General features: G+C 46.1%; 1 protein-coding gene across 2 annotated transcripts; it reads right to left on the reverse strand.

Moving 5' to 3' along the window:
* Window positions 1-626: 626 nt before the first annotated feature.
* LOC138676237 (uncharacterized) lies at window positions 627-26,872 on the reverse strand. Of its 2 annotated transcripts, none has more exons than XM_069765331.1 (3): window positions 26,577-26,872; window positions 3,234-3,387; window positions 627-3,141 (listed from the first exon to the last, which is right to left on the reverse strand). In XM_069765331.1, the coding sequence occupies exons 1-3, from the start codon at window positions 26,608-26,610 to the stop codon at window positions 2,232-2,234; spliced, it is 1,098 nt and encodes a 365-aa protein (XP_069621432.1). In that variant the 5' UTR covers window positions 26,611-26,872; the 3' UTR covers window positions 627-2,231. The 2 variants fall into 2 exon arrangements, with proteins under 2 accessions (XP_069621432.1, XP_069621433.1); XM_069765332.1 differs by having other exon boundaries at window positions 26,505-26,872.
* Window positions 26,873-26,895: the final 23 nt, after the last annotated feature.

Consider the following 26,895-nt stretch of genomic DNA (forward strand, 5'->3'; position numbering starts at 1 on the left):
TCTGCCAAGCGGTTGAATCCTAGACAGGCTCGTTGGTCGCTGTTTTTTGCCCGTTTTGACTTTGTGATTTCGTACCTTCCGGGTTCTAAAAATGTGAAGGCGGATGCTCTGTCTAGGAGTTTTGTGCCCGACTCTCTGGGTTTATCTGAGCCGGCGGGTATCCTCAAAGAGGGAGTAATTGTGTCTGCCATCTCCCCTGATTTGCGGCGGGTGCTGCAAAAATTTCAGGCTAATAAACCTGATCGTTGCCCAGCGGAGAAACTGTTTGTCTCTGATAGGTGGACGAATAAAGTTATCTCTGAGGTTCATTGTTCGGTGTTGGCTGGTCATCCTGGAATCTTTGGTACCAGAGAGTTAGTGGTTAGATCCTTTTGGTGGCCGTCTCTGTCACGGGATGTGCGTTCTTTTGTGCAGTCCTGTGGGATTTGTGCTCGGGCTAAGCCCTGCTGTTCTCGTGCCAGTGGGTTGCTTTTGCCCTTGCCGGTCCCGAAGAGGCCTTGGACACATATCTCTATGGATTTTATTTCAGATCTTCCCGTCTCTCAAAAGATGTCAGTCATTTGGGTGGTCTGTGATCGCTTCTCTAAGATGGTCCATTTGGTACCCTTGTCTAAATTACCTTCCGCCTCTGATTAATGGCCAGACCGAACGAACCAATCAGACCTTGGAAACATATCTGAGATGCTTTGTTTCTGCTGATCAGAATGACTGGGTGTCCTTTTTGCCTTTGGCTGAGTTCGCCCTTAATAATCGGGCCAGCTCGGCTACCTTGGTTTCGCCGTTTTTCTGCAACTCTGGGTTCCATCCTCGTTTCTCTTCAGGGCAGGTTGAGTCTTCGGACTGTCCTGGTGTGGATACTGTGGTGGACAGGTTGCAGCTGATTTGGACTCATGTAGTGGACAATTTGACCTTGTCCCAGGAGAAGGCTCAACGTTTCGCTAATCGCAGACGCTGTGTGGGTCCCCGACTTCGTGTTGGGGATTTGGTTTGGTTATCTTCTCGTCATATTCCTATGAAGGTTTCCTCTCCTAAGTTTAAACCTCGTTTCATTGGTCCGTATAGGATTTCTGAGGTTCTTAATCCTGTGTCTTTTCGTCTGACCCTTCCAGATTCTTTTTCCATACATAACGTATTCCATAGGTCATTGTTGCGGAGATACGTGGCACCTATGGTTCCATCTGTTGATCCTCCTGCCCCGGTTTTGGTGGAGGGGGAGTTGGAGTATATTGTGGAGAAGATTTTGGATTCTCGTGTTTCAAGACGGAAACTCCAGTATCTGGTTAAGTGGAAGGGTTATGTTCAGGAAGATAATTCCTGGGTCTTTGCCTCTGATGTCCATGCTCCCAATCTTGTTCGTGCCTTTCATATGGCTCATCCTGGTCGTCCTGGGGGCTCTGGTGAGGGTTCGGTGACCCCTCCTCAAGGGGGGGGTACTGTTGTGAATTCTGTGGCAGAGCTCCCTCCTGTGGTCACAAGTGGTACTTCGGCTGATTCTCTCTGTGAGCTTCCGTTGGTGGAGGAAAGTGGTACTGTGGCTTCTGAGTTTCCTTCCTCAGGTGATGTGGTGAAGTCGTTAGGTGCTGCTCTATTTAACTCCACCTAGTGCTTTGATCCTGGCCTCCAGTCAATGTTCTAGTATTGGACCTGTTTCCTCCTGGATCGTTCCTGTGGCCTGCTGCTCTGCATAGCTAAGTTCTGCTTTGCTATTTTGTTTGCTGTTTTTTTCTGTCCAGCTTGTCTATTTGTTTTTTCCTGCTTGCTGGAAGCTCTGGGACGCAGAGGGTGTACCTCCGTGCCGTTAGTTCGGTACGGAGGGTCTTTTTGCCCCCTTTGCGTGGTTTTTGTAGGGTTTTCTGTTGACCGCAAAGTTACCTTTCCTTTCCTCGTTCTGTTCAGAAAGTCGGGCCTCACTTTGCTAAATCTATTTCATCTCTACGTTTGTCTTTTCATCTTAACTCACAGTCATTATATGTGGGGGCTGCCTTTTCCTTTGGGGTATTTCTCTGAGGCAAGGTAGGCTTATTTTCTATCTTCAGGCTGGCTAGTTTCTCAGGCTGTGCCGAGTTGCATAGGGAGCGTTAGGCGCAATCCACGGCTGCCTCTAGTGTGGTTGGAGAGGATTAGGGATTGCGGTCAGCAGAGTTCCCACGTCTCAGAGCTCGTTCAATGTTTTTGGGTTATTGTCAGGTAACTGTATGTGCTCTGACCTCTATGTCCATTGTGGTACTGAATTACCTTATCATAACACTTGGCCTAGGTGGTTGACCAACCAGACTGTCAACCTGTGGTATTGCAGATAAATATGGAGGGTAGTGTGGCAAGTTTCTATCCTGTGTATGAGGTAACACTTGATGTTGAGGGTAGAAGGGCATCAAGTCCTGGGTACTGGATTGTCCCATTTGGTCAGACCCCCCAATATGGCCATGTCGAGCAGACACATGTTGGGACCAGCCTCCAAACATGTGTCTGTTCAAGTGGTCATATTGGGCAGTTGCAGGATAATCATAAATTGGCCTGTTTTGGGGTTGTTGGGTGCTTTGGGCAGGCTGTTGTTGTGTAGCTAGACATGGCGGGGGTGGTGCTGCGACTGTTTGGGTTTGGTTCTGTGGAAGGTCTTGCACCGCCAGAAGGTTGGTAACTGACATTTGCCATCGTTCGAGGTAATTAAAAACATGAGTCGGGTTGTTAGGGGGTGTGGCCGCATCTATAACAATTTGGATACAACCTCTGGTCCGCAGCCTGAGCGATCGTGGAATGGCCCGTAAATAGCGGGAAAGACTGCGGAAGTACGCTTCCTCCCCATCGTCATGGGCAGCCCTGGACAAATAGTCCAACACCCCTGTATCCACTTGCCTCCTGGTGCCAATGTTAGAAGCCACCCTTCTGCGCCGACCACGGTTTGGTCTTGTAGTAGGCTGTGGTGATGTATCCAGAGCCAAGGTTGGACTGCTGCTCTGGGCTCCTTCCTCCACCTCTGGATTTGCCTCATGTGTGGCAGAAGACGCTGCTGCTGGTTGTGGTGGTTGGTTGCTGCCTGTTGCTTGGCCAGATGGTCCAGCCATTTCGGCACCTTCACCAACGGGGTCAATCACCAACTCAGAGTCAGATGCAGTCTCCCTTTCTGTCAGATTGGACTCTGTTCTGTATTTCACAAATGAGTTTAAAAAAAAAAAATTAGCTACATATTCACGTAATAAGATGTGTTAAATATTTTGAGACATGCATGCACTTACGGTCTGAGCTCCATCACCGGTGCAAGAAAACTAAGCAGATCAAAATAAAGATATTTTCGTTTTTTTGTTGCTGCATCATCACTCCGCCCAGAAACTTGACGTTCACGCCGATATTGGTCCCGGCAACTCCGCCAGCGTCTAGTGACATCATTGACTGCAAAGATACAAAATTTGGGATATAAATATCACGCACATAACTCAAACCGTTACAGGGTTTGCAATCACACACGGGCCCAGGAGGCTAGGGGGACATAAAATTCCTTTGGGCCTATATTAAACCCTTTCTGCCATCGGACGTACTATTCCGTCCATGTGGGGTGGGCCCTAATTCCCAAGGACGGAATAGTACGTCTAGCGCGATCGGCCGTGCTCACGGGGGAAGCGCGGCCGATTGCGGCCGGGTGTCAGCTGCCTATCGCAGCTGACATCCGGCACTATGTGCCAGGAGCGGTCACGGACCGCCCCCGGCACATTAACCCCCGGCACACCGCGATCAAACATGATCGCGATGTGCCGGCGGTACAGGGAAGCTTCCCGCAGGGAGGGGGCTCCCTGCGGGCTTCCCTGAGCCCCCCGCAGCAACGCTAGATCCTTCCCGGATCCAAGATGGCCGCGGCATCCGGGTCCTGCAGGGAGGGAGGTGGCTTCACAGAGCCTGCTCAGAGCAGGCACTGTGAAGCAGCCTGCACTGCTCTCAGATCGGTGATCTGACAGAGTGATGTGCACACTGTCAGATCACCGATCTGTGATGTCCCCACCTGGGACAAAGTAAAAAAGTAAAAAAAAACATTTCCACACGTGTAAAAAAAAAAAAATAAATAAATAAATTCCTAAATAATGAAAAAAAATAAATAATAATATTCCCATAAATTCATTTCTTTATCTAAATAAAAAAAACAAACAATAAAAGTACACATATTTAGTATCGCCGCGTCTGTAACGACCCCACCTATAAAACTGGCCCACTAGTTAACCCCTTCAGTAAACACCGTAAGAAAAAAAAAAAAACGAGGCAAAAAACAACGCTTACCGCCGAACAAAAAGTGGAATAACACGCGATCAAAAAGACAGATATAAATAACCATGGTACCGCTGAAAATGTCATCTTATCCCGCAAAAAAAGAGCCGCAATACAGCATCAGCAGCAAAAAAATAAAAAAGTTATAGTCCTGAGAATAAAGCGATGCAAAAATAATTATTTTTTCTATAAAATAGTTTTTATCGTATAAAAGCGCCAAAACATAAAAAAATGATATAAATGAGGTATCGCTGTAATCATACTGACCCGAAGAATAAAACTGCTTTATCAATTTTACCAAACGCGGAAAGGTATAAACGCCTCCCCCAAAAGAAATTCATGAATAGCTGTTTTTTGGTCATTCTGCCTCACAAAAATCGCAATAAAAAGCGATCAAAAAATGTCACGTGCCCGAAAATGTTACCAATAAAAACGTCAACTCGTCCCGCAAAAAACAAGACCTCACATGACTCTGTGGGCTCAAATATGGAAAAATTATAGCTCTCAACATGTGGTAACGCAAAAAATATGTTTTGCAATAAAAAGCGTCTTTCAGTGTGTGACGGCTGCCAATCATAAAAACCCGCTATAAAAGTAAATCAAACCCCCCTTCATCACCCCCTTAGTTAGGAAAAAATTAAAAAATGTATTTATTTCCATTCTCCCGTTAGGGTTAGGGCTAGGGTTAGGGCTAGGGTTAGAGCTAGGGTTAGGGCTAGGGTTAAGGCTAGGGTTAGGGCTAGGGTTAGGGTTAGGGCTAGGGTTAAGGCTACAGTTAGGGTTGGGGCTAAAGTTAGGGTTAGGGTGTGGATTACGGTTGGGAATAGGGTTGGGATTAGGGTTAAGGATGTGTCTGGGTTAGAGGTGTGGTTAGGGTTACCGTTGGGATTAGGGTTAGGGGTGTGTTTGGATTAGGGTTTCAGTTATAATTGGGGGGTTTCCACTGTTTAGGCACATCAGGTGCTCTCCAAACGCGACATGGCGTCCGATCTCAATTCCAGCCAATTCTGCGTTGAAAAAGTAAAACAGTGCTCCTTCTCTTCCGAGCTCTCCCATGTGTCCATACAGGAGTTTACCCCAACATATGGGGTATCAGCGTACTCAGGACAAATTGGACAACAACTTTTGGGGTCCAATTTCTCCTGTTACCCTTGGGAAAATACAAAACTGGGGGCTAAAAAATAATTTTTGTGGGAAAAAAAAGATTTTTTATTTTCACGGCTCTGCGTTATAAACTGTAGTGAAACACTTGGGGGCTCAAAGTTCTCACAACACATCCAGATAAGTTCGTGGGGGGGTCTAGTTTCCAATATGGGGTCACTTGTGGGGGGTTTCTACTGTTTAGGTACATTAGGGGCTCTGCAAACGCAATGTGATGCCTGCAGACCATTCCATCTAAGTCTGCATTCCAAATGGTGCTCCTTCCCTTCCGAGCCCTCCCATGCGCCCAAACGGTGGTTCTCCCCCACATATGGGGCATCAGCGCACTCAGGACAAATTGGACAACAACTTTTGGGGTCCAATTTCTCCTGTTACCCTCGAGAAAATACAAAACTGGAGGCTAAAAAATAATTTTGGGGGGAATTTTTTTTTTTATTTTCACGGCTCTGCGTTAGAAACTGTAGTGAAACACTTGGGGGCTCAAAGTTCTCACAACACATCTAGATAAGTTCCTTGGGGGGTCTAGTTTCCAATATGGGGTCACTTGTGGGGGTTTCTACTGTTTAGGTACATTAGGGGCTCTGCAAACGCAATGTGACGCCTGCAGACCATTCCATCTAAGTCTGTATTCCAAATGGCGCTCCTTCCCTTCCGAGCCCTCTCATGCGCCCAAACGGTGGTTCCCCCCCACATATGGGGAATCAGCGCATTCAGGACAAATTGCACAACAACTTTTGGGGTCCAATTTCTCCTGTTACCCTCGAGAAAATACAAAACTGGGGGCTAAAAAATAATTTTGGGGGGAATTTTTTTTTTTATTTTCATGGCTCTGCGTTAGAAACTGTAGTGAAACACTTGGGGGCTCAAAGTTCTCACAACACATCTAGATAAGTTCCTTGGGGGGTCTAGTTTCCAATATGGGGTCACTTGTGGGGGGTTTCTACTGTTTAGGTACATTAGGGGCTCTGCAAACGCAATGTGACGCCTGCAGACCATTCCATCTAAGTCTGTATTCCAAATGGCGCTCCTTCCCTTCCGAGCCCTCCCATGCGCCCAAACGGTGGTTCCCCCCACATATGGGGTATCAGCGCACTCAGAACAAATTGCACAACAACTTTTGGGGTCCAATTTCTCCTGTTACCCTCGGGAAAATACAAAACTGGGGACTAAAAAATAATTTTTGTGGGAAAAAATTTTTGTTTTATTTTTACGGCTCTGCATTATAAACTTCTGTGAAGCTCTTGGTGGGTCAAAGTGCTCACCACACATCTAGATAAGTTCCTTAGGGGGTCTACTTTCCAAAATGGTGTCACTTGTAGGGGGTTTCAATGTTTAGGCACATCAGTGGCTCTCCAAACGCAACATGGCGTCTCATCTCAATTCCTGTGAATTTTGCATTGAAAAGTCAAACAGCGCTCCTTCCCTTCCGAGCTCTCCCATGCGCCCAAACAGTGGTTTACCCCCACATATGGGGTATCAGCGTACTCAGGACAAATTGTACAACAAATTTTTGGTTCCAATTTCTTCTCTTACCATTGGGAAAATAAAAAATTGGGGGCGAAAAGATAATTTTTGTGAAAAAAAAATGATTTTTTATTTTTACGATTCTGCATTATAAACTTCTGTGAAGCACTTGGTGGGTCAACGTGCTCACCACACCTCTAGATAAATTCCTTAGGGGGTCTACTTTCCAAAATGGTGTCACTTGTGGGGGGATTCAATGTTTAGGCACATCAGTGGCTCTCCAAACGCAACATGGCGTGCCATCTCAATTCTAGTCAATTTTGCATTAAAAAGTCAAATGGCGCTCCTTCGCTTCCAAGCTCTGTCATGTGCCCAAACAGTGGTTTACCTCCACTTATGGGGTATCGGCATACTCAGGACAAATTGTAAAACAAGGTTTGGGGTCCATTTTCTCCTGTAACCCTTGGTAAAATAAAACAAATTGGAGCTGAAGTAAATTTTTTGTAAAAAAAAGTTAAATGTTAATTTTTATTTAAACATTCCAAAAATTCCTGTGAAACACCTGAAGGGTTAATAAACTTCTTGAATGTGGTTTTGAGAACCTTGAGGGGTGCAGTTTTTAGAATGGTGTCACACTTGGGTATTTTCTATCATATAGACCCCTCAAAATGACTTCAAATGAGATGTGGTCCCTAAAATAAAATGGTGTTGTAAAAATGAGAAATTGCTGGTCAACTTTTAACCCTTATAACTCCCTAACAAAAAAAAAATTTGGTTCCAAAATTGTGCTGATGTAAAGTACACATGTGGGAAATGTTACTTATTAAGTATTTTGTGTGACATATCTCTGTGATTTAATTGCATAAAAATTCAAAGTTGGAAAATTGCGAAATTTTCAAAATTTTCGCCATATTTCCGTTTTTTTCACAAATAAAAGCAGGTAATATCAAAGAAATTTTACCACTATCATGAAGTACAATATGTCACGAGAAAACAGTGTCAGAATCACCGGGATCCGTTGAAGCGTTCCAGAGTTATAACCTCATAAAGGGACAGTGGTCAGAATTGTAAAAATTGGCCCGGTCCATAACGTGCAAACCACCCTTGGGGGTAAAGGGGTTAATAACCCGATGTTTACCCTGGTTACCCGGGGATCTCGGCACCGTTGGTCGCTGGAGAGCTGTCTGTGTGACAGCTCTCCAGCGACCACACAAGCGACGCTGCAGTGATCGGCATCGTTGTCTATATCGCTGCAGCGTCGCTTAATGTGACGGTACCCTTAGAGTCTGACGGCTATAGTAATCTGTTCAGAAGTTAGAGGCATTTAGGTGGTAAAAATACACATTTTCATTTCTGTCATGCCACTTTGCATTAATTCCTGTAAAGCACCTGAAGGGTTAATAAACTACCTGACAGCAGTTTTCAATATGTCAGGGGGTGCTGTTTTTAAAATGGTATCACGTTTGGGGGTTTCCCAATAGATGACACCCCTAAAGTGACTTCAAACATGGATAAGGCCTAAAAAAATAAATTTTATAAATTTTTGTAAATTTCCTTGAAAAAATGAAAAATTGCTGCTAAATTTTTAAACCTCCTAAAATGCTAACAAAATAAGATAACATTTTAAAAATGGTGCTGATGTAAAGCAGACATGTGGGAAATGTTATTTATTAATGTTTTGCTGTGGTATGACTATCTGGATTAGGCTGGGGTCACACTAGACCGTAATACGGACAAGTGCAATGCGCTAAAAAAATCGCATTGCGCTCGTCCCAATGTTAATCTATGGTGCAACTGCCATCATCCGATTTTTTTCTCAGCCGTATTCCGGATCCGAGTGAAATCGCAGCATGCTGCAATTGTCAGCGTATCTCGGCCAAGAATCGCCAATAATAATCTTTATTTTTTATATAGCGCTAACATATTCCGCAGCGCTTTACATTTTGCACACATTATCATTGCTGTCCTCGATGGGGCTCACAATCTAAATTTCCTATCAGTATGTCTTTAGAATGTGGGAGGAAACCGGAGTGCCCGGAGGAAACCCACGCAAACACGGAGAGAACATACAAACTCTTTGCAGATGTTGTCCTTGGTGGGGTTTGAACCCAGGACTCCAGTGCTGCAAGGCTGCTGTGCTAACCACTGCGCCACCGTGCCGCCCTCGCCAATGCAAGTCTATGGGTGCGATAAAAAATCAGATTACATACGGACCATGCGTGTGCATTGCGAGAAATACGGAAGACTTCTCCAGGTGACAGGAAATTGAATAATCCATTATCAGGAAGCTTTGGCATGCTAATTTCTGGCCCACGCTGGATTGCAAAGCAGGAAGCACGCCTCCACGGAGTGTACAGTGTAGCAGCATGGCCAGGCATATAAATGTGGAGATGCTGATTGCTCTGGTCCATGATAGACTAGAATTATGGGACCAACGCGACGCACATTATGCGGACCATGCACGTAAAGACGCAGCATGGAGGTCAATCTGTCGCCACATGTTCCCGATTTTGAGGTTCAGCAAGAAATTTGTAAGCACCATTCTTTACCAAAAAATGGGGTTTAATATTGGGTTCATGATAAAAATAAGCATGAACCCATCATATGTGGTATGTTTATGAGTGAAGTAAATGATCCATGCTCTTGGTTGAAGATGCAAAAACATTACCAAGACACACAAATATGGATGAAATGTATTAGCTATAGTCCTTTAACCCCTTTACCCCCAAGGGTGGTTTGCATGTTATGGATCGGGCCAATTTTTACAATTCTGACTACTGTCCCTTTATGAGGTTATAACTCTGGAACGCTTCAACGGATCACGGTGATTCTGACATTGTTTTCTCGAGACATATTTTACTTTATGATAGTGGTAAAATTTCTTTGATATTACCTGCATTTATTTGTGAAAAAAACGGAAATTTGGCAAAAATTTTGAAAATTTCGCAATTTTCCAACTTTGAATTTTTATGCAATTAAATCACAGAGATATGTCACACAAAATACTTAATAAGTAACATTTCCCACATGTCTACTTTACATCAGCACAATTTTGGGTAACAGGAGAAATTGGACCCTAAATATTGTTGTCCAATTTGTCCTGAGTACGCTGATACCCGATATGTGGGAGGGAACCACCGTTTGAGCGCATGGCAGAGCTCGGAAGGGAAGGAGCATCATTTGGAATGCAGACTTAGATGGATTGTTCTGCAGGCGTCACATTGCGTTTGCAGAGCCCCATATGTACCAAAACAGTAGAAACCCCCCACAAGTGACCCCATATTGGAAACTAGACCCCCCAAGGAACTTATCTAGATGTGTTGTGAGAACTTTGAACCCCCAAGTGTTTCACTACAGTTTATAACGCAGAGCCATGAAAAAAAAAAAATTCCCCCCAAAATTATTTTTTAACCCCTGGTTTTGTATTTTCCCAAGGGTAACAGGAGAAATTGGACCCCAAACGTTGTTGTCCAATTTGTCCTGAGTACGCTGATACCCCATATGTGGGGGAACCACCGTTTGGGCGCATGGGAGGGCTCGGAAGGGAAGGAGCGCCATTTGGAATGCAGACTTAGATGGAATGGTCTGCAGGCGTCACATTGCGTTTGCAGAGCCCCATATGTACCAAAACAGTAGAAACCCCCCACAAGTGACCCCATATTGGAAACTAGACCCCACAAGGAACTTATCTAGATGTGTTGTGAGAACTTTGAACCCCCAAGTGTTTCACTACAGTTTATAACGCAGAGCTGTGAAAATAAAAAATCCTTTTTTTTTCCCACAACAATTATTTTTTAGCCCCCAGTTTTGTATTTTTTTTTTTTTTTTTTTAAAACATCATTTTTATTGGTTGTTTTTTTTTTTTTTAAACAAATAAGTACAATACATATTGCAAATGTTGCTTTAAATTATTACATAGAAATAAAACAAACATTAATCTTTGTAACACAAATAGTATTAACATATCCCCTAATGTCCACATCTAACCAGCTTCAATGATTGGAATCCGACAATCAAATCCAGAACATACACCAACTGATGCATTTATCATGTGACAAATTTTAATTTATCCAAACTACCACTTAAATCTTCTTACAAATACCAATCTGAATTAACAAAGGACCTCATTATCTCTTGAATTTCCCCTGTCGACAATAAGGATTCTATGAACACTCTCCATTTTTTAAACAATCTTTTCGTTATCTTATCTTTATCCCTTTCTGCTTCTCTTTTTTCTAAATATAGGACAGCCATTAGTCCTGCTTTAATCTCTTTTATCCCTGGGAGTGTACTAGCCAACCAATATTGCAAAATTAAACGTTTTGTCACCAAAGCAATAGTATGGAACAGATCATGTAACTGACCCCCTCTTGTTTTGCCTGTCGTATAATGAAACAGCCAGCACATCGGGCTAGAATCCACCCAGATCCCACACATCTGTAGATACATATCTTGAACCATTGTCCATAACTCTTGTGTCTTGGGACACGACCACATGCCATGCTCCATATCTGTTCTTGATGCGCCACATTTGGGGCAACTCATCTGCCGATCAGGGTTCTGTGGAGTTGGCGGTATATTAAAGCCACATATTATTTTATGCATTATTCTAAATTGGCTATCCCTCCATTGCTCATTTATGATATGTTCCCTTACCAATTTCCATCCATGTAGTATTTTATGCTCAAGTTCTTCATCTTTCATGTATTTTTCCCATTTGCAAAACACTTTGTCTGTCCCTGATGGTCGTAATACATCTCTCAACAACCCATATATCGAGGAGATCGATATTTCCTTAATGTCTTTAGTGACTAAGTCTCTCCACACATCTGAATCAACCTCCTTGCTTACATCTTGTAAGAAATCTAGTACATAATGCTTCAGGACACAAAAGAGAATGGTAAAACCAAAAACACTCAGTTTGAAAAAATGTTTGCAGTAATCCGCAAGTGCTAGTAAAAGATGTAAATAACAGGGTATTTGGTTGATACGTTTTTTGCAAAAAATGTATACTAAGCTGCTCTAGCACTTGCGGATTACTGCAAACATTTTTTCAAACTGAGTGTTTTTGGTTTTACCATTCTCTTTTGTGTCTTCAGGTTTCTTGGTGGTGTGTGAACATGTTCTTACAGACTTGTTCACTGTGCAAGTAGCCCATGTGTTCCTGTTTACATAATGCTTCAGTTGACTATATAGCATCAAATGGAATCCCGGTAGCTCATATTTGTCTAATACCTCAGATCCCGTCAGCCACCGACCTTCCTGTAAATGTAGTAAATCTTCTAGTGTCTGTACTCCTTTTCTAGACCATTCTATGAATAATTTATTTTCCCTTCCCAATTTAAAGGCTGGAAATGACCAAGGATTCAGGTGCTTTGACACTCTCCATGACATTTTCAGTTTTTTCCTTACTGCTTTCCATGTAGCAATAGTGTCTTTACAAATAACCGAGTGTTTAATATTTGGTGGTAAGTATGACAGTGGCGTGTGAAGCAATGCTGTCAAATCCCATGAGCCACAAAATTCCGTTTCTAGTGTATAATCTGTATAGCGTCCTGTCTTTTTAATCCAATCAACTACATTCCTCATTAAGCACGAGAGATTATACCCTCTAATATTCGGCAACCCTACTCCTCCTCCCTCTTTTGGACGCATTAGTGTTCTCATAACAAGTCTCGCTCTTCTCCCCCTCCAAATAAATTTAGAAAAAGCCCTATTCAATTTGAGAACATCTACGTGTCGGATTAGCATTGGAATAGTCTGCATTGGATATAATAATCTCGCAAAGCTTGTCATCTTAATTAGATGACAGCGGCCTAGTAGTGAGAGGGGTAGATTTCCCCATCTTTCCAATTCTTTCTCTATTTTGTCTATAATAGGCTTATAATTAAGATCATACATCTGTTTCGGCGAACTTCCCAAATGTATTCCCAAATATTTTATAGATGTTGTCGCTTTCGGGATGCCCATTATATTATTTCCCTGACCACGTTTCACATTATTTCTCATGAACAGAATTTCACATTTAGTCTTGTTTAATCGAAAGCCCGAGAATTCTCCAAATTTTTCAATCTCTAATAGTAACCTAGGAAGATCTTCTTCTGGATTTCTCATAAACAAAATTATGTCATCTGCAAACAAAGCAGTTTTGACCACCTCCTTTCCCACCTTTATCCCTTTGTAAGAGCTATGATCAGTTAGGTACCTTGACAAGGGTTCGATTGCTAGATTAAACAACAAAGGGGATAAAGGGCATCCCTGCCTTGTTCCCTTCTTCAGCTCAAAGGCATCGGAAAGAAACCCCGTTGTATATACCTTTGCCTTGGGGTTATGGTACAATACCTCCAGAAATTGCCTAAATGGGCCTACTAGATTTATTTTGTCTAGTACTTGACCCAGCCATGGCCACCTCACATTATCGAATGCTTTTTCTGCATCTAATGTGACCATTGCTGGATCCTCCCCCTTTTCCAATTGTTTGTTCCTAACCATGTCTAACAACAACATGGCTTTTCTTATATTAGCAACGGCTGACCTTCCCTTTACAAAGCCTGTTTGATGTTTCGATATTAATCTTGGCAGTATTTTAGCCAACCTATCTGCCATAATTTTTGAGAGGAGTTTGACATCTTGATTTATCAGTGATATCGGTCTATAACCCGAGGGGTCCTCTAAGTCTTTCCCTCCCTTTGGGAGAAGTTTTATGTAAGCCGTATTCATGACTTCTGACATAGTTTCTCCTTGTAAAATACGATTATATAATTCTTTAAGTGTGGGAGTTATTTGCTCACTCATTGCTTTATAGAAAGAACCATTAAATCCATCGGGTCCAGGTGCCTTATTGGCTCCCATCCCCTTTATTGCCATACTAATTTCTTCTTCCGTGATGCACCCATTCAATTCTTGTAGTTCCTCATCTGTCAATCCGGGAATTTTAATTTTATCCAGCCATACATCCCCTGCTACGTCCTGTCGTCCCTCCTCTTTGTACAACTTAGTGTAAAATTTGCCCAATTCCTTATTTATATCTTTGGGGTCCATCAGGCGTTGCCCTCTTGAGTCTCTAATTGCCATTATAGATGCATAAGCGTATCTTCCCCTAGCTAAATTAGCCAATATTTTCCCTGCTTTATCCCCATATCTATTCAACTCTATTTCAAAGTTATTTTTATATAATTGTTCCCTTTTTTCCGCCCACTCTTCAAAATTTTTTTTGGCTCGTATCCAATTATTTTTATCCTCATCTAACAGTGAGTTTTTATACGTTATATATGTGGTCCTGACTTCACTGCTTGCCATTAAGAACTGGTCTTTTATGCGCTTCTTTAACCTCTGTGTGTGAGCTATAATGTTTCCCCTTAGCACCGCCTTTGCAGTTTCCCAATATAATCTAGAATTTGATTTATGTTCTCCGTTATGAGATGCAAATTCCGTCCACCATTCCCTCATCCGTTTCACAAAATCATGATCTTTTGTCATGGTCTCTGGGAATCGCCATAAATATTCTGTCCCTTTCCGATGTGTGTCAGCCAAATCTAGAGTAACAGGGCTATGATCTGAGATCACCATGTCCTCAATATTAGTATCTAGCATTTTATGTAATATCTTGTCTGAAATAAAGAACATGTCTAATCTTGACCATGTCTTGTGTGCGTGAGAGTAATGTGTGTACTCCCGATCCATAGGATGTGTTGTTCTCCACGCGTCTTTCAGCTGCCAATTCGTTATCATGTCTTCTAAATAGCCTTTTTTCCCTGTAAGTCTACTTCCACCACCTAAACTCAGTCTCATTAAACTCCCCTGTCTGTCTTCCTCCTCCCTAAGCACTTCGTTACAGTCTCCTCCTATAATTATGCTGTCACCATTATCAGTCAGCACTTTATTCTGTAGGGACATAAAGAATTTCTTTTGGTTTGCGTTAGGAGCATATATGTTATATAAACTAATACTGTCATTGTGTATCTGGAGTTTCAAATGAATCAACCTGCCCTCCTGGTCCGTTTCTACAGATGTTATTTTATGCGCCAACGCTTTATGTATAAGTATTAAGACCCCCGCTTTCCTGTCTAATGAACTAGAGCCATAGACTTCACCCACCCATAACTTCTTCATCCTAAAAAAATCTTTTTTATCCAGATGTGTCTCTTGAAGCAAGGCTATATCTACTTTTAATCTTTTCAGGTGACGGAGTATCATCAGCCTTTTGTTCGGTGAACGCAGCCCTTTTATATTCCAAGTTATTAACCTAACCATTTTTGACTACAAAGCATTTTCTTCTGCGAGATCTAGTGTAGTTTTTCCCGTTCGGATATGATCTGTCAAACAATGTCATCACAGCTGGTAATAAGCTTATTAGTGTAATAGTAGTGGACTCATGAACATTTACTTCCCTCCCTCCCCTTCTTTCTCTCCCTCCCCCCCTCCCCCTCCCCCTCCCCACACATTAACCTCTTCATTGACTTCTCTTTTTTCCGCCATTAACTAAACCAAACCAAACCAATCAGTCTCCCGTCCGCCTACTTTTTAAAATTTAATAATAACATCTAATGTTATATATATTTAATACCTGAGCCCTGAACTATTTGCACCCCTGAAACTTCAAAAACATAAAGCGCCTTATATTTTTCCTAAATTCTCATAGAAATTTTGACATTTTCAATATCTATAGCAGTAACCGTTTCCTTCCACCTCTCCCATGTTGAAACTAGAGGGATATGAGGCTCGCCCCCCCCCCCCCCCCTCAAAAATCTCCTCATTCAAGATTAACATTTACGGGGTAAATCTCCCCTAAAAGGGGTCTTAGTATGAAGCATAACAATATATTCAATTTGAACATTATGCATCCCCCCGATGTGTGAATCAAAACTGTTCATCAATGTCCAAATTTCACATAAGTCCCTCTTTTGCGAAAATCACTCAGTACCTAGTAAAACCGGAAGTCGCAGATTCTCTACCAGCTGCCACGTGATGAGATCATCACCCCAGATTCTCCATTCGGTCTTGTTGTACCTGTAAAAAGTGAGAGAAAGAGAAAAAAAAAAAAAAAGAAAAAAAATAGGGGGAGGTTTTCAGAGATACTCCCCACCACCATCTTCATATTCATATTGCCGTGTGGGAGATTCCAGCTTTAGCTGAACACTTTTGCTGATCATAAAAGCTGTCTCTCAAAAGCTGTCTCTCAATTGTTGATTATTCCCTTGACGCCTTGTCTTGCCTGGTTCTTTTTAAATGATCTTGTCACAGGGGTTCTCTGTTCTTTATCCGTTGTGTTTTTTCCACTATCTCTCTCTGTCAGTATCTCCGATCGCAGTCTATACGGGCCGGTCATCTCCCTCACTTCTTTAGCATCATCCCCCACTACCTCTCTCGGGGGACTTACATTGCCTGATGAGGGTTGACCAGATGCTGATCGTTGCTGGGATATACATCCCATGGCCTCCTTGGGGTCTGTATATGAACACATCATGCCCTCTCTTGTTTTAAATCGCAACGTTGCTGGGTAACTTAGTTGGAATCTGATATTGCGTCTGAACAGCAGAGTACATATTTCGCTGAATGCCCTCCTTTTTCGTGTCACCTCAACCGAAAAGTCTCCAAACAACAGAATTTTATGTCCCTGGATTATCAGTGGTCCTCGTCTCCCTTTATAAGCCCTGAGTATTTCCTCCTTATCTTTGAAATTCAGGTACTTTGCCACTGACTGACGTGGTCTCTGTGTTTCCTTGTTGTTTTGCTTATTTCTGCCTCCACCAGGTTCTGGAGACTCTCTGGGGGGGCCTATCCTGTGAGCACGTTCTACTCTGCATTTATATGGTAATCCCAATTCCTTTGGCAATTCCACCTCAAAGATGTCATTTAGCTGCTGTGTATTTATTGACTCTGGGAGACCTATTAATTTCAGGTTATTTCTGCGGGACCTGTTTTCCAGATCCTCTAGTTTATCCATAGTGTATGAGGACTGTTTCTTTAAGTCATTAACTTGTTTCTCTAGCTGATTAACTTTGTCTTCAGCCTCAGATATCCTTTGCTCTGCCTCTTGTAATTGCTTTTCCTGGTGAATCACCTTATTCTGCAGATCCTTAGTGGTAGCTTGTATCATGTCAGCTACAGCCTGTTTAAAGTCTTCAGCTAGATAAAGTGCCATTTCTTTTGCCAACTGCTTAAAGTTTAGTGAGCTATGGGCATGTAGCTGCTTTTCTAATGTGTCTCCCAGCTCTGCAGTGTTTTGTTGGCTATAGCTCTCTTCTATCGCTGGGGACTCTTTCCCCTGTTCTATCTCTCCCAGCATCTGACCTGTCTGTGACTCCGACGCCATTGTCTCTTTCCCGCTCTGTGGGTCTCCTCCGGTCTCCTCATCCTCCTGCTCTTTCCCCGTGCCTCTGATAACAAAGCGGTCCATGTTGTGACAGCTTTACGATCCGTCCTGAGACTCCCCCCCCCCCAATGTCTGGTTTGTGTCAGGGCTCTGTGTAATTGCAAGATTGCTGCGGAGGTAACAGGAGCTCCTTCACACGCGTCTGCACATGGCGGCGCCGGAACCGGAAGTCCCCCAGTTTTGTATTTTCCCAAGGGTAACAGGAGAAATTGGACCCCAAAAGTTGTTGTCCAATTTGTCCTGAGTACGCTGATACTGCATATGTTGGGGTAAACCCCTGTTTGGGCACACGGGAGAGCTCGGAAGGGAAGGAGCACTGTTTTACTTTTTCAACGCAGAATTGGCTGGAATTGAGATCGGACGCCATGTCGCGTTTGGAGAGCCCCTGATGTGTCTAAACAGTGGAAACCCCCCAATTATAACTGAAACCCTAATCCAAACACACCCCTAACCCTAATCCCAACGGTAACCCTTACCACACCTCTAACCCAGACACACCCCTAACCCTAATCCCAACCCTATTCCCAACCGCAAATGTAATCCAAACCCTAACCCTAACTTTAGCCCCAACCCTAACTGTAGCCTTAACCCTAACTGTAGCCCTAACCCTAGCCCTAACCCTAGCCCTAGCCCTAACCCTAGCCCTAACCCTAGCCCTAACCCTAGCCCTAACACTAGCCCTAACCCTAGCCCTAACCCTAGCCCTAATGGGAAAATGGAAATAAATACATTTTTTAAATTTTATTTTTCCCTAACTAAGGGGGTGATGAAGGGGGGTTTGATTTACTTTTATAGCGGGTTTTTTAGCGGATTTTTATGATTGGCAGCCGACACACACTGAAAGATGCTTTTTATTGCAAAAAATATTTTTTGCGTTACCACATTTTGAGACCTATAATTTTTCCATATTTGAGTCCACAGAGTCATGTGAGGTCTTGTTTTTTGCGGGACGAGTTGACGTTTTTATTGGTAACATTTTCGGGCACGTGACATTTTTTGATCGCTTTTTATTCCGATTTTTGTGAGGCAGATTTACCAAAAACCAGCTATTCATGAATTTCTTTTGGGGGAGGCGTTTATACCGTTCCGCGTTTGGTAAAATTGATAAAGCAGTTTTATTCTTCGGGTCAGTATGATTACAGCAATACCTCATTTATATCTTTTTTTTATGTTTTGGCGCTTTTATACGATAAAAACTATTTTATAGAAAAAATAATTATTTTTGCATCGCTTTATTCTGAGGACTATAACTTTTTATTTTTTCGCTGATGATGCTGTATGGCGGCTCGTTTTTTGCGGGACAAGATGACGTTTTCAGCGGTACCATGGATATTTATATCCGTCTTTTTGATCGCGTGTTATTCCACTTTTTGTTCGGCGGTATGATAATAAAGCGTTGTTTTTTGTCTTGTTTTTTTTTTTTTTTTTCTTACGGTGTTTACTGAAGGGGTTAACTAGTGGGACAGTTTTATAGGTTGGGTCGTTACGGACGCGGCGATACTAAATATGTGTACTTTTATTGTTTTTTTTTTTATTTAAAGAAATGTATTTATGGGAATAATAATTTTTTTTTTTTTTCATTATTTAGGATGTTTTTTTTTTTAAACATTTGTAAAAAATGTTTTAAACTTTTTTACTTTGTCCCAGGGGGGGACAATACAGATCGGTGATCTGCCAGTTTGCACAGCACTCTGTCAGGTCACCGATCTGTCTCAGAGCGCTGCAGCGTTACCAAGTGCCTACTAAGGCACCTCCCTCCCTGCAGGACCCGGATCCGCGGCCATCTTGGAACCGGGACTTGCTGCAGGAAGGAAGGTAGGAGACCCCCGGAGCAACGCGAGCACATCGCGTTGCTGCGGGGGTCTCAGGGAAGCCCGCAGGGAGCCCCCTCCCTGCGCGATGCTTCCCTGCACCGCCGGCACATCGCGATCATGTTTGATCGCGGTGTGCCGGGGGCGGTCCGTGACCGCTCCTGGCACATAGTGCCGGATGTCAGCTGCGATAAGCAGCTGACACCCGGCCGCGCTCCCCCCGTGAGCGCGGCCGATTGCCTATGACGTACTATTCCGTCCTTGGGAAGTAAGGCCCACCCCACATGGACGGAATAGTATGTCTAATGGCAGAAAGGGGTTAAGCACAGGGCCGCGCTTAGTAACCCGATGTTTACCCTGGTTACCATTGTAAAAGTTAAAAAAAACAAACACTACATACTTACATTCTGGTGTCTGTCCCCCGCCGTCACCTTCCCTGCACTGTGTCAGCGCCGGCCGGCCGTAAAGCAGAGCACAGCGGTGACGTCACTGCTGTGCTCTGCTTTACGGCCGGCCGGCGCTGACACAGTGCAGGGAAGGTGACGGCGGGGGACAGACACCGGAATGTAAGTATGTAGTGTTTGTTTTTTTTACTTTTACGCTGGTAACCAGGGTAAACATCGGGTTACTAAGCGCGGCCCTGCGCTTAGTAACCCGATGTTTACCTTGGTTACCAGTGAAGACATCGCTGAATCTGCGTCACACACGCCGATTCAGCGATGTCTGCAGGGAGTCCAGCGACGAAATAAAGTTCTGGACTTTCTGCTCCGACCAACAATGTCACAGCAGGATCCAGATCGCTGCTGCGTGTCAAACACAATGATATCGCTAGCCAGGACGCTGCAACGTCACTGATTGCTATCGTTATCGTTCTAAAGTTGCTCAGTGTGAAGGTACCTTAAGGCCGCTATTTGGTCATGAATTGCCACGGCAAACATGAGGACCACGCAATCATGATCTGAGGGCACCAATTTGGATAAAGAGAAAGCCCCCACAGTCTGTTAACCATTTATAGTGATGTAGTCACTATTAACAGCAGCATCTAAGGGGTTAAACAGATTTGGACGGTGCAAACACTGATCCTGGCTGATGCAGCAAGTTGTCAGCTATAGTGTACAGCCGACAGCTGCTGGATTGTCATCTGTATGGGGACGCTAGTCTCTTATATCTCAGGTCAGTTAAAAGACGTATTGGCTGTCATTAAGGGGTTAAAGAATTTGTCCACTGACTCCACTACAATAACAGGATTTTTGGTTGCTTACCGTAAAATCTGTTTCTCTGAGCCTTCATTGGGGGACACAGGAACCATGGAACCATGGGTGTATGCTGCTGCCACTAGGAGGCTGACACTATGCAAATAAAAAAGTTAGCTCCTCCTCTGCAGTGTACACCGCACCGACAGGAAGTAGGATCTTCAGTTAGTGAGAAAGCAGTAGGAGAAGCAACGTGTAAAAGAGAAATAATAATAATATAATAATAATAATAAACTTTATATAGCGCCAACAAATGCCGCAGCGCTCCACAGATTAACAGTTTCAAACACTCAAAGAGTGTTCAAAGAACTCAAACGAAAACAGTATAACACAATAAACAGAGCTGTTCAACTTGGGAGGGTGCTGTGTCCCCCAATGAAGGCTCAGAGAAACAGATTTTACGGTAAGCAACCAAAAATCCTGTTTTCTCCATCGCCTTTCATTGGGGGACACAGGAACCATGGGACGTCCCAAAGCAGTCCCTGGGGTGGGAAAAACAGACTTCCATCAGGTCAGAGGACTCACCACTGCCGCCTGCAGGATCCTTCTGCCCAGGCTGGCGTCCGCCGAAGCATAGGTATGCACCTTGTAAAATTTGGCGAACATGTGGATGGAAGACAAAGTTGCCGCTTTGCAAAGCTGTAGGACGGAAGCCCTGTGGTGCACCACCCAGGAGGCGCCGACTGCCCGGGTAGAGTGAGCCTTGATCCCAGGAGGGGGCACTCTGTTCTTGACCCGGTAAGCCTCCAGAATTGCCGTTCTGATCCAGCGGGCAATAGTCACCTTAGAAGCCAGTTGGCCTCTGCGCGTGCCATCAGGAATGACGAAGAGAGAACCTGTCTTCCGGAAAGTGGACGTTCTATCCAGGTAGATCCTCACTGCCGTGACGAGGTCCAGCTTTTTCAACGATCGCTCCAGAGGATGAGTCGGAGCTGGGCAAAAGGAAGGTAGAACGACGTCCTCGTTGGAGGTGGAAACCACCTTAGGAAGGAAAGAAGGAGGAGGTCTGAGGACCACCTTGTCCTGGTGAATGACCAAGAACGGAGGTCGGCAAGAAAGGGCCGCCAATTCGGAAACGCGCGGATAGAAGTGATGGCCACAAAAAAAGGCCACCTTCCAAGAGATAGGGAGATTCCCCTGTCAGTTCTGAGAGGCTCAAATGGGGAAACCTCAGAACGTCCAGTACCATGTTTAAAACCCCATGAATCCACAGGGGCCCTATACAGAGGGACAGCATGGGCTGCTCCTTGAAGGCAGGTTTTAACCTGTGGCCGAGAAGCTAAAGTCTTCTGAAAAAGGATGAGAAGCTCAGAAATCTGGCCCTTGAGGGAACTCCGGGCAAGGCCCAAATCCAGTCCTGCCTAGAGGAAGGCCAAGATGGAAGGCAGGGAAAAGGACATAGATGGGTACGATAGTAGAGTCTGGGAAAACGAAGTCTTCCGAGCCTGGATCATGGTGAGAATCACCTAGTCCGAAAGGCCAGACGCTCTTAGAACAGCGGACTCAACAGCCACGCCGTTAAACTGAACGACCGAGAATTTGGGTGGCAGATCGGACCCTGAGACAGCAGATCGGGACTGTCTGGAAGGCACCAGGGGGCGTCCGCGAGAAGATTGACGATCTCCGCAAACCAAGCTCTCCTGGGCCAATCCGGGGCGATCAGAATGACCGGCACCCCTCCGCCTTGATCCCTTTCAACGGCTTGGGAAGCAAGGGAAGAATGGGAATAGATAGGGGAACACGAACTGCGACCAAGGAATGGCCAGAGCGTCGATGCCCACTGCGAGAGGGTCGCGAGACCAGGAGACGAACACCATGTTCATTCGGGACGCCATGAGGTCCACGTCCGGAGTCCCCCATCGAAGACCAGGCTGATGTAAGAACCCCTGATGCAAGGACCATTTCCTTGCCTAGAGGCCCTCGCGGTTGAGGAAGTCGGCGGCTCAATTGTCGACACCGGGGATAAGCACTGCGGATATCACCGGAACCATTGCCTCTGCCCGGAGGAGGATTTTGGATACCTCGGCCAAGGAACTCAGTGTCTCCCCCGATGGTTGATATGCCACCTCCGTGGCGGTGTCCGCCGAGATTCGGATAGGTAGACCCCTGAGAATCCTTTCCCAGTGGCGAAGGGAGAGAAAGATGGCCCGAATCTCAAGCACATTGATCGGCCAAGAAGACTCCTGCGCCGACCAACGACCCTGAACAGTCAGGTGGCGAAACACCACGCCCCAGCCGAGCAGGCTGACGTCCATCTTCACCACCTTGCCAGAAAACTGGAAGGAAGGACCTGCCCTGGGAGATGAGAGGTGACGTCAGCCACCAGTTGAGGGACCGATTGACCCGGGGAGAGAGATGGATTGGTCGATCCAGGGACAAGACAGACCTGTCCCACTGTGACAGGATGGCCTGCTGAAGAGGACGTGAATGAAATAGGGCAAAGGGTGTCGCTTCCAATGTTGCTACCATCCTCCCCAGGACCTTCATGGCCGATCGGAAAGAGGGAAGCCGAGGACCCTGGAGCAAGTGTACGTCCCGACGAAGGACGGATCTCTTACCCTCGGGAAAGGAAGACTTTGAACTGACGAGTGTCGAAGAGCATGCCCAGAAAAAAGGGAGGCGCTGCGAGGGAACAAGACAGGATTTCTTCTTGTCGACAAACCACCCGAAACGGCTAGTGTCGAGGACGATGGAGGCTCTCGCGAGCCTGAGAAAAAGGACGGAGCCTTGATGAGGATGCCGTCGAGGTACGGAAAAGGTACCAGTCCCCTGACCCTCAAGATGGCTATCAGTGCCGCCCTGATCTTCGTGAAAACCCTGGGAGCAGTTGCGAGACCGAACGGCAGGGCGACAAACTGAAAAGGGTCCTGGAGCACCGCAAAGCCCAGGAATCCATGATGTCCTGGGAATATCGGGACATGGAGGTAGGCGTCTTGAATATCTATGGAACACAGAAATTCTTGAGCCTCCATGGAAGCAATTACTGAATGAAAGGATTCCATCCTGAGGAGTCTCAGATGAATTCTCCTGTTCAGCAATTTGAGATCCAGAATGGGATGAACCTTGCCTTCTTTTATCGGTCACACAAAGGATTAGAGTAGAAACCTGTGAACCGTGCTTCTTCTGGGACGGGAAAAATTACCCCCGGCTTTGAGAAGAGAAGCAATGGTTGCGAAGAAACCCGGAACTAGAGCGGGGTCTCTTGGAGGTGGGATTCAAAGAAACGATCCCAGGGTCGTGAAACGAACTCTATCTTGTATCCCGAGGATACAACTTCCCTGACCCATGTGCCCTCTACTGAGGAGATCCAGAAGTCCCTGAGGAAGAGGAGACAGCCGCCCAGCCTGGGAAGTGGGCTGAGGTCTAGACGAGAGTCATGCCGAGGTGGATCTTCCAGTCCTAGACCTGGAGGATATACCTTGGGAGTAGCGAGAACGCCAGGAAGGAGTGGGTCTAAAAAAATACCCTGTTCTTCTCTGGACGTGCCTGTGGCCTTTGCTGCGTGAACCCTGAAAAAGGTCGGCTGGTAAGTGACTTTTTGGAAGACAAATCCGCCTGCCGGGCCTTGAGCCAATGGTCCGACGGGAGGGAACAGCATTGCTGGAAGCCTGAGTCGCACAAGACGCGGCATCCAGGGAAGCGGAGGCCAGGTATTCACCTACAAGAGAAATCTGGCTAGCAAGCTCAGCTAGCTGTCCGGGTGGAGCCCCGTCCGGGATGCCCTGACGGAGCTGTTTGGCCCATTTGGATACTTCGCAAAGGATTCTATGATTATCATTAGAATCCTTCAGAGATGCTCCGCCAGCTAGAGAAAGGACAGTGTTGGTCTCTCGACAGCCTGGAAACCCGAGGATCCACCGAGGGGGAAGTCCAATTAGCGGTGAGCTCCGGAGAAAAGAGATAAAACGCCAAGGCGCTTTCCTCTCTGAAAGCGTCTGGCCGGATTCTCTCCTTCTCTCGTCATGATTTCCTCTAAATCAGGGTGAGGAGCGAAAACCTTTGAAGGTGGTTTAGCCCGTCTAAACGAAACCGCCTGGTCTGCGGGTTCCGTAGCGGAATCTTTGATGCCACAGGTCTGATTTATCGCTCCAATGAGGTACTGAACCATATCCCTCATGGATTTGGTTCAAATCCAGCGCCGAAATATCCTACGAAGGCGCATCAGAGAAAGCCTCGCCTGACGCAGGGGAGGACCGAGGGGAAGCCGACCACAGGAAGGACCGTGGGGCGAAATGGAATGGGATAAGGACTCAGACCAGCGTTCCTGTCTGGACCTTTTGCGACCTATAACGGAAGGCTCAGACGGAGTCTCCTGCGACCCGTTGGCTACTGCGGGGGTCTGCAGGGGCAACCTATCAACCACAGACACAAGGGTTTTAGACACCCGTGTTAGATCCGCTATGGATTGTGATAGAGAGGACACCCAGGCTGGAGTGGAGTTTTCGCTTTGTAGCGGAACAGCGGGAGGGTCCTGGGAGGGGGTTGCTACACGTCTGACAGAGAGCAGAAATACCAGAAGGTTAGGGGACAGAAGGGCAGAGAAGTGTCAGTCTGCAGAGCAGAGCTACTCACGACAGGCGGAGCAATCATCGGACGGAAAAGCTGCATAGCTGCTCAGAGGAGGATCTTGATAGAAGATGCACATCAGCGATGATCCTTAACGCAGAAAAGCAAACAGACAGCAGACTTCTGGGACACTGCTGTTTGGTCCCTTCAGTCCGGGACCAGCTGCAGCCGCAAGGAGTGGGGCAAGGCGTTCCTGGCACCGAAAAACAAACTTGGGGGCACAGGAGAAAGTGGGCAGGGCTAACCGCCGTGTCAGTACCGCCTGCTGTATCCCCCAATGCGACGAAATGAACCAGTCGGGCGGGAGAAAAGCCCGCCCGATGGAGAGAAGGAAGTGGGCGGAGTCGCGGCCGGAAGTAGGCCCCGGGAGAAGCCGGGGCCTAAATTAGAAGTCGGCGACCGCCGGAGAGGGCCGCGGCGACGGTGGAAGTGCAGCCAGGAAGCGGCGCGGCCGCCCGCAGACAGAGAGGAGCGCAGCCACAGGAAAAGGCAGCGCGGCTGCCTGCAGGCCCGCCGCAACGGCCCCACAGAAAAGCGCGGTCGCCGGTGGAAAACGGCGTGGCTGTGTGCGCGCCAGAAAGGGAGAAGCGGCCGCTGCAAAAAGACAGCGCGGGTGCCAGTAGGGCCGCCGCGCCACCCAGAGCAAGGAGCAGCCGCAGCAAAAAGGGGGCTGTGCGGCTGCCTAGACAGTGCAGCGCGGCCGCCGACAGAGTTGAGCGGCCGCAGTAAAATTAAGCGCGGCTGCCAGAAGGGCCGCCGCGCCACTCGGGTACAGGAGCGGCCGCAGCAAAAAGGGGCTGTGCGGCTGCAGAGACGGTGCGGGGGAAGCAGCGCGGCCGCCATGCGAAGGGGCGGCCGCCGTAAAAATCAGCGCGGCGGCCAGAAGGGCCTCCGCGCCACTCGGGAACAGGAGCGGCCGCAGCAAAAAGGGTAGTGCGGTCGCCCAGATAGTGGGCCCCCAAAGGGCCGCCGCGCGAAGGAGAAACGACTTCTCCCATGTCACCCCGAGAAGGACCCAGAGGAAGGGGAGCAGGAATACTCACCTAAACATCCCACGCCGTCTGTTACTAACCTCAAACCGGTGAAGGTATCAGACGTCCAGGGAGCTGATGGACGTCCTCGTCTCCTCCAACCGACAGGCTCTGGTGGGCGAGTGGGTGGGGGACGGAGCCAGGACCGGACTTCTAAGCACGCTTGTGTGCTAGGCTCTTGGTCCTGGAGAGGGATCTATGAGGATACGGGGTGGCAGTACACGCCGTACTCATAGTCCGCTTGTGGGACTACAGGTGTGACTGCTCACCCTGTATCCCTTCCGAAAAACCTGAAAGAAAACGACGCACATTGAGGTAGATAAGGGTCTAATGAAAGACCCGTGTCCACCTCCTACTGACACTAAGCTAAACTGAAGATCCTACTTCCTGTCGGTGCGGTGTACACTGCAGAGGAGGAGCTAACTTTTTTATTTGCATAGTGTCAGCCTCCTAGTGGCAGCAGCATACTCCCATGGTTCCATGGTTCCTGTGTCCCCCAATGAAAGGCGATAGAGAAAAATGTTTTTGTTTTATAAATCTTGCTATTATGTGCCACTGCAAACATCCACTGTGTTTATTTTAGCAATATTACCTGATATGTGAGTGCGCTACAAGGAGAGCCCGCAGCTGCAGTGTTATTTCTATAACTACATAGGTTTCTTACGCCTTTCCTTTGTCTGTGTCCCATAATGCACCATGCTGTAGGCATAGCCTATGGTGTATTTTTTCAGCAGGCTTCATTGTACAATAAGGCATATTTCCCCTGAACCTCAGTTAGGCACAGTGCGTGCAATCAGTGGTGGGGCAGTCTTATCACGGCGCACGCACTACTTCTGCATGTGGCAGGATTACATTGCCTTGTCCTTCCCTCTGGATCACTACGCGCTCAGCAGCGTGCTGTCACCGCTCTGGACAGGGCACGGCATCTTCTTGATGAAGCCCCGCCCTAAGTCATTCATCGTCCAATCCATTCATTAGGTAGA

Source organism: Ranitomeya imitator, chromosome 4 (genome assembly GCF_032444005.1).
Source record: "Ranitomeya imitator isolate aRanImi1 chromosome 4, aRanImi1.pri, whole genome shotgun sequence".
NCBI classification, from domain to species: domain Eukaryota; kingdom Metazoa; phylum Chordata; class Amphibia; order Anura; family Dendrobatidae; genus Ranitomeya; species Ranitomeya imitator.

What these genes read in the sequence shown, in the direction of transcription:
- LOC138676237 (XM_069765331.1), bottom strand. Translation starts at nt 26,610, where the DNA reads ATGGTGCATTATGGGACACAGACAAAGGAAAGGC. An exon ending in GACACAGACAAAGGAAAGGC is followed by an intron (nt 3,388 to 26,576) that starts GTAAGAAACCTA and finishes GTATCTTTGCAG; the next exon opens with TCAATGATGTCACTAGACGC. An exon ending in CCGGTGATGGAGCTCAGACC is followed by an intron (nt 3,142 to 3,233) that starts GTAAGTGCATGC and finishes TGTGAAATACAG; the next exon opens with AACAGAGTCCAATCTGACAG.